This window comes from Punica granatum, chromosome 2 (genome assembly GCF_007655135.1).
Source record: "Punica granatum isolate Tunisia-2019 chromosome 2, ASM765513v2, whole genome shotgun sequence".
NCBI classification, from domain to species: domain Eukaryota; kingdom Viridiplantae; phylum Streptophyta; class Magnoliopsida; order Myrtales; family Lythraceae; genus Punica; species Punica granatum.
This window is the reverse complement of record NC_045128.1, coordinates 23,322,617-23,331,211: the sequence shown is the minus strand read 5'-3', so window position 1 is coordinate 23,331,211 and position 8,595 is coordinate 23,322,617. Positions and strand designations below refer to the sequence as shown.

Here is an 8,595-nt window from a genome sequence, read left to right as displayed (position 1 = left end):
AGACAATTGCTGAGAGGGAGCACATGTTTGCAGGTACTTTCAGCTTTGCACAAGAGATGGAAGGAAGCACTACAGATGGAATATACAGAGGTCTTGCTACATTCTCATCTGCTGCTGCTAGTGCTACTGCTGGTGCATCCACATCTGATGCCAACCTTGAAGAAGAGCAGGTATGTGAGGGCTATGAAACAGATGAGATGAAGTCAATCCATGATGAAGATTCAGACAATGAGGTAACCAGTATCCATGTTTCAATCCAAAAGATGAAAGCAGTATTGTTATCACTAAGTCAATGGAGTTTAAGAGTTTGGAGCAATTCAAGAATGCTGTGAGAGATTTGACTATCTCAATTGGGAGTGAAATTGATTTTGTGAAAAATGATAATGAGAGGGTCAGAGCTTTATGTGTTGAGAGGGATGTGGGTGGTAAGGGCAAGGGATGTTCTTGGGCCATACTATGCTAAAAAAAACAAGGTAAGTAAAGTCTTCCAAGTGAAGACTTTCCACTATGAGCACACGTGCTAAAAAGATGACAAACAAGCTTGCAACAAGGGAGTGGATAGCCCCTAAATTGGTCCCACTTGTCAGGATCCAACCAGACGTAATTGGACAAGTAGCATATGACTACATGATCCACAGGTATAAGGTAAAGATGAATGATGCCATGGTATCTAGGGCTCTGAAACTGGCTCATAAAATCTGTGAAGGCCAAGAGAAGGAGCAATATGCAAAGTTGCATGATTATGCTAATGAGCTATTAAAGAGAAATCCTAGATCAACTATTGGCTTGCAATGTACACCATATACTCATGAGTTTTACAGAATGTATATCTGTTTGGAAGCTTGCAAAAGGGGCTTTTTGACTAGGTGTAGACCTCTTATTGGCTTGGATGGCTGCTTCCTCAAGGGATATTATGGTGGAGAATTGCTATCTGCTGTGAGTCAGGATGTAAACAACTCTTTTTATGTGATAGCATACGGCATTGTGAATGTGGAGAACAAGGAAAACTGGATTTGGTTTCTTGAAAACCTAGTGAATGATCTAGGGGATCCAATGAAGAAGGGGTTCACTTTTATTTATGATAGACAAAAGGTAACCAATCTTGTCCTTCACATGGAAATATAATAACATCCTTTAGGTTTTCCTACTGATAACTTATTTGCATTAATTCATTCATTTCTGATGCAGGGACTGGATAGTGCTTTGGAGTTAGTTTGCCATGGTGCACCACATAGATATTGTTGCAGACATATCTTTGCTAACTTCATCAAGAAATTTGGCAACACCCCAGAGTATGAAAGAACATTTTGGGCCTGTGCTAAGGTAACAACACAACACCATTTTGTTGAAGCAATGATTGTTGAATTGAAAAAAGAATAATGAATAGAATTGGATTATATTATGTAACCAAACAATTAATTCGTAACTCCATTTTGAATGCACCATTATTCATCATCACTCTAAATGGGAGACTAATGGCGGCCAATGCATTGATTTTCGAGGAAGAGTTGGGCTCAAATTTGGGTCGGGTTCAAAATTCGGACCGAGATGAGTCAGTCGGGTTCCTCATGGACAGACCCACCCAAAACTCAAGAAAAATAAAAGGCGTTGCAAATTTGCGATAAAGAAAAATATGGTGGGTCTGTGAAAAAGTAACATCAATAGATACGAAACACGAACCAAAATTTCCATCCTAAGAGCTTGAGATGGAAGCGTCAGTCCAAAATTTCCATCTACTTTGTTATAGATGGAATTAAGGACGTAATATTCCATCCTAGTTGTGGGGACGAAATTTTTTTGTTCCAATTTCTCTATCTTATTGTTATATTAAGAAAATTTCTAATTTTATGGGTGGAGAGTTCATCCATAATTCGTCCATAATTGAGACGAAATTTATGGACGAATTTTTTTCGTCTATGATTTCAATTTTGGGATGGAAACCAGCCCATAATTCCATACATGTTATTTGTATAATTTTCTTTCCGGATACAAATGGACAAAAAAATCGTCCCTAATTCGTTCCAAATTGGACTGAAAATATTCCGTCCCAACTTTCCGTCCATGTGGAGTTAATTTCTTGTAGTGTTGTTCTCGCGTGTTTACATAAAATCAAGGCTTGCTTTTGACCCAAGCTATTAATTCTTTTAGAACTTGTTTTTGTTTTTTTTTAAAATACATAGTCAAGGACCTTCATGTGCTTAGGGACTGCACCTTCGCGTGCAGCCTCCGAACGTGTTTTATTAGCCCTTCGGCCATGGCCCAGTTCCCCTCAGAGCCTTTGCATGAGTGGTTTCTGTCCAACTTAAGAATGTCTTCCTCCGTGTCTTCTACTCTAGACTGACTTATCTTTTTTGCTAATGTTGCTCAGTACATCATTAGAACTGCTCAGGAATTTATTCATGCTTGTTCTCTTGCTTAAAAATCCGCAAATATACCTATGAAGATGTAATGTTGAGAATTACAAAATCCCACATGGAAAAGATGAAAGAATATCTATGAGTTTATATGAAACTTGAGTACCACTACTTATAAGTTTGAACTTTTAAGTGGATATGAGCCCAGGCCCGTATAAACACATGAAAATTTAATATGGTATCAGAGCGGGTTACGTTCCTGCGTGTTTACGTGGGCTCACATTACGCCGACGCAATATCCCAAAAAGAGCGCCTCATGTTAGTCCCCCCTCTCCCAAGCACGGAAGATAAGCCCGGCTCGAGGTCAGTTATTGAGGGCGGGTATTTAAGGGCATGTGACAACGTGTAGGCAGAAATAGACCACACGTTGCACGTGAGGGCGGGTGTTGAGAGTTACAAAATCCCACATGAAAAAGATAAAAGAATATCCATGGGTTTCTATGAGATTTGGGTACCACCACTTATAAACTTGAGCTTTTAATTGGATATGAGCCAGGTCTGTATAAGCTCATGGAAATCTAATAGAAGAAGTGTTGTTACATCAATTGGTTTAAGCCGGGTAAGGGATGGGTCAAGCTCAACAAGGATGGAGCTTTTCGAAGTAATCCAGGACTTACAGAAGTTGGTAGATTAATCCGTGATGAGAGAAGTAATTGGATTAGTGGATTTATGTAGAATATTGGCATTACTTTTAATGTTGGGAGTCATCTCTAGCCTTGATTTAGCGTGGTCTCCGGGCATCCGTCATGTTATAGTGCCATTGTGTTGGAGTTGATTACGTCCACAATTAGCACCAATTCGATCTTACGGGGTCTTTTTCTAAGAGTGCGGAATTATTCTGATGGTGACTAGGAGATAGAGCTCAAACATACTTATCGGGAATGCAAACTCCTATGCAGATTGGGTTGTTCAGTGTTTATTGATTATTCTCTTGGAGTCCATGATGTAGCTCCTAATTATGGGCTTAGCCATTTATTGTTAGGAGATATTTTGGAAGTCCTTACTCCCCGTCTTTGTATTTATTTTCTATTTTAGACTTTGACCCCTTCTTCACCGAGCAAAATGCATATATAGTAGGGGAGATATTGGAGGAGATTTTGAGAAAGTAGAGTTGTAGGTTATCTCAATATTTTGAAATTATGAGAGATTTCAGTAGTTTATGTACATAATAGAACCAAACCCGCACTTTGTGCGGAACCAATTAGAAAGTATGATTTATTTGTTTTTTACGATATTATTTGAAATTAATATTCAACTATAAATTAAAAAAATACTGGGAATATGCTACCTCAATTAATTTACAATATTAATTACTACATAATAAATATAATAGAATTATTATTATAAATTATAATAAATTGCTCAGAGATTTATTTTAAAAGAAACATGAGGGAGGAGAGAGAGAAACAATAGGGACTATAAGAGTGAATAGGTAATTTTTATAATTAATTTTATCTTACTTATTTTAATCCTAATTTAGTCATTTTCATCAAGTCAAGTATACCTAATGGGGATGAATTGGAAAGGAGAAAGTCAGACGAAAGATCAAATAAGAGTACAGTGCAGTTGTGCACTCTCTTACCTGATAATTAAGAGGGTTCATATTTGATATTTTGTGGGACCACCCGTGCCTTTTTAATATTAGAATTTCTATTTAATTGTACTATATCCATATGCATCTCTTTTAATCTTAAAAAAAAAGTTAGACAGAAGGTTTTATTTTCCTTTTATATTAGTTTAAATAATAAAATTTAACTTTAAGAAAAGCGGGGTTAGTTACAAATATAATTTTTCCTTTTTTTTTTTGCTGAATAATTTTTTTTCCTTAAACATATTACATAGATAGATAGATATTCGGTAAGAATAATTGATTAGTAGCAATATCCTAACTGAACCATTTAAATTTTTCTAATTTTTTATCCAATATTACTTTTTTTGGGTAAAAAAATTAGTAGTTAAATATTGAAAGTAGTAGTTGAAAATTCTTCTTGGTCTTAAGAAGCAATTTTTTTTCCCAAAAATGTGAATAATCTTTTTGGTGCATGCCTAGGTATTCGAAAATTCAATGGACCCCCATTAATCAAGTTCGAGTCATTTCAACTCACAAAATGTGAATAATTTACTTTTAAGAAATGATCACATATGATGTACGGCGCATGGAACACTATTATTCTTGTACTTCCTAACTGGACATCATCGTCCTTGGTTGCGTTTTCTGGCTAGAAATCCACATCGCTTACGACATTGGAGCAGCAGATGCATCATGTCAATTTCCCGCAACACAAATTACTGCGGCCAATGATATTGGAGCACCCAGTGTTTATGCAGGTTGTCGTGGATGTAGATTGCATCTTCATCGACCCTCCAGTAGCATTCCGCACCTGTGCACAGTACAAAATCCCTCGTCTCGTTGTATATATTGAAGGTGGCCCGGGCGCTATTCGGTTTCGTCATATCACACCAGTATGTCGTGTTTTGCCATGGATCGAGCGGCGACACCCAGGTGAAGTTTTGGGAGAACTTTAGCACATGAGTGCCCAGATCCCTTATGCCGGCGCGTATGTTATCATTTCGGCAATGGGCGGTCAGATCCTTTCCCGGTCCGAGGTTGTTCGTCAAGTACATCATGTAATCTTTCAAAAAAGAAAACAAAGAAATTAAGAGAAAAAAATATTACAAAAATTCAAAGAGTTGCTTCCATATAATTCTTTTTAGATTTTTAGGGTCCGAGGTTTTTTTTTTTTTTTACTATGTTTAATTTTTGGAGAAAGGAACTAAAAGGTATTAGGTTTTGTAAAAAGGGTCTGCCTTTTAGGACCTGGGTTGCTCCAATTTTATAATGAAGTGATTTTTAGGGTCCGGGTGCTCCAATCACTTCTCAATACATATATAATGAACCAATACATATATTATGAAGTGACACCGCTCTCGACGCGAAACAAAAAGATATTTTAATCAATTTTCACCCGTAGAACTTCTATACTCATTTGTTTTTCCCTCTCATATCTTCTGCTAGGCACGCATAGGCCCTTCCCTACCAATATATATATATATATATATATATATATATATATATATATATATATATATATATATTTCGAGAGGGAGTTATATAGGCTTTTCTTTAAAATTTAATGAAAGAATGCTCATACCATCCAAATTAGGCTGAAATCGCGAATTTCATTGAACTTACTAAGCAGACTGTAAGATAATACATAATATGTGTATTGATATATGTACTCTTAGAGAATATTGAAATATTTAAGGATCATATGTAGTCATGTAATATCAATTGCGATCTATACCTGCATGAACTTGGAAGATCAGCAGTGCAGCAAGAGCAAAGAGGAGGACGGCATTGACATGGCTTCCAATCCCACCCATTTTCTATGGATAATAATGGAGATGCACTCCCATACAAACGTGCCTCTGTATGTGTGTATATATGAGCACCAGAAATGGGAATGTAAACTATAAATACGTTACTTAAAATATATATATATATATATATTTACTGATATGAGTTGGTTGAAGCAGTTTAACACTTATTCCCATTAAGTAAGTTCTCGAATTTGAGTCTTGTGAATGAAGAAAATCCACGCCGAGAGAGTTTTATTCCTTAGTAGACTGACTTAGTTCGTAATCAAGACCCACTTACCTTTTGGAATATCTAAAAACAGAAAAAAAAACTTTCGCATATAAGTATATTAGGTATGTACTTTGTAGTAATGTATACAATAATTATCTTACTTACCTTAATATATTAATAAAGCCCTCTAATATTTATTGGGGGAATATGTATATATGTGTGTATATATATATATATAGGGTGAATAGGGCTCTTGAAGTAATTTGCCTCACATAATTCCTAATAATCTTATTTTACCTTATTTGTATTGACTAACCTACTATAGCACATCTATATCTATATTTATCTATATATTTAGTAAAACAAACTATATAAAATTACTAATGCGCATAATAAATGCTATAAATATTATAATGAATAAAATATAAACAAGTATATCAATACAATAAAGTTCTCATATTATATATATCTACAATTCCACATATATATTTTTTCTAAATAATTCCACATATATGCAGAATTAAAGTATAAGTTTCTAAAATCATTTTTAACCAAAAAATATCAAAAGATTTAAATTAAGTATTTAAAATGGAAAAGCCACAAAATACTATTACAAAAGTTGTCACTAAACCATTATAAATAAATCTAAAGTTTAAGGTATGAAAAATTATTGTTCAGAATTAGAAATTAATTGTTGAAATTTCTTATCTTTTATAAGAAATAAATCCATCTTTAAAAATTGTGAATAATTATTACATGTAAATAAACCCATTAAATGCACAGGACTGAAAACTAGTAATGTATTTATTATAGTCTCTGATTTTTCTATCTATCAACCTCCCTAACTTACTGCTCATTTTTCCAATAATCTCTATGTCCATCGAAAAAAAAAAGCAATTCAATAATATCAATTTTTCCGATCCTCTTTTGTCCAGATTTTTCATTCCTATGTAATGATCCTTTAGTTAATTAGTCATTGAACCTGTGCGTTACACGAAATAGAATGTAATTTTTAACACTATAAAAGATTATCAAACTCTTATCATAAAATATTCATCACAATCTAAAATTCAATTCGTTATTTATTGAATATTATATAACTAATTATATCTTATCAAGATATTAGAAAAGTATTATGTTTTATTTGAATCATAAAAATATCCTTTAGATATTTTAAAATATTTTTAAAAGTATTTTATTTTTAATTATTATCACAATTAAAAAATTTAAAATATAAGAAAATACTATTTAGTAATCCAGGCATTTTGAGGCTATTAGCAAGACCCACCATAGCTCCTCCTAACCATTCTTTTTTTTTCCGGGATTACCTGCCATTTTCCTTTTTTTTTGTCCAATTTTCAATTTTTCCTTGTGGTTTTTCTAAACACTTTTACTTTTATTCTTCTGGGCGATGCCTACAAAGAAAGAAAGAAAAAATATTTTAATTTTTGGAAAATGATTGAAGAATTAAAAACATTGCGAAAAAGAAGAAATCGATTGCGAATTTTTTTAACTATTAATTTTGCAAATTAAAAATTTGCGGGGGATGTTCAAGGTTAATTTGTACTTTTCATGTTAGTGGAGGAATCAGCTATATTAGTCATATAGCCGGTGCATCGCATAGGTTGTCACATATGTGTTTTAGTTAATTTGTTTTAAATTAAAATATTGTAAATAGTTTCAATATTTAACATCTATCAGGTGAAATTAAAGTATGCAAAATTTATTTTTATATAGGAGATTATAACAGAATCTTGAAATGAGGACATTTCATTTATCCAAGGGAAAGAATAAAAAAAGAGAGTTGGAGTTAGCCCAACTAGGTTGGGTTTCTGAATACTTAAATGAGACATGCACTTGATAGAATAAAGATAAAATATTAGCACTTTAGCCATGTAATCTACATGTTGCACGGGCGTTTATATTTTTTAGTTTTAGTTAATCTTTCGTAAATTAAATTCATAAAAATTAATATTTAACTTTAAAAGTAGAAAAATTGAGTTGTATTAAATATAATGTGTTACGTAAAATACATTAATTAAGTAAAATGAGTGTTTACATTTTTTTATTTTTGCTTAATCTCGTAAATTGAATTTATAAAAACTAATTTCAAATTTAAAAGTAAAAAATCGAGTTATCTTGAAATAGAAAGTCTTACGTGAAATGCCGGAATTCAATAAAATGACATGGGAGTGTGTGAATAAAGGATCTATCAATAATTAAAAGTAAATTTCCATTGCTACCACATACATTACAAGCTTTATTTAAAAGTAAAATTTCACAGTTATATATAATTTTTATAATATAAGTAATTTACTTTTTTATAAAATAATTTTATAATTTATTACTATGTTACTCCAGCTAGAAAAGTAAATTTTCACAATTACATATAATATTAGTAATTTATTATTTTTATAAATCAGTTATTGGTAATTAATTAATATGTTGATGTGTCAAAAAAATTAAATTTCCACTACTATAAGAATTTTTTATAAATTTTATAAATTGTTTTTATAAAATATTTTCTTAGTAATTTATTTGCAATTTATTAATATGTCAATGTGTCAGTGTGCCACATGGTTGTCACATGGC

General features: G+C 32.6%; 1 protein-coding gene across 1 annotated transcript; it reads right to left on the bottom strand.

The window, feature by feature from the left end:
- Positions 1 to 4,510: 4,510 nt before the first annotated feature.
- Positions 4,511 to 5,857, bottom strand: LOC116197623 (S-protein homolog 18-like). The gene is made up of 2 exons (XM_031527803.1): positions 5,720 to 5,857; positions 4,511 to 5,047 (listed from the first exon to the last, which is right to left on the bottom strand). Exons 1-2 carry the CDS (start codon positions 5,796 to 5,798, stop codon positions 4,701 to 4,703), a joined length of 426 nt encoding a protein of 141 aa, XP_031383663.1. The 5' UTR covers positions 5,799 to 5,857; the 3' UTR covers positions 4,511 to 4,700.
- Between the last annotated feature and the right edge of the window lie 2,738 nt (positions 5,858 to 8,595).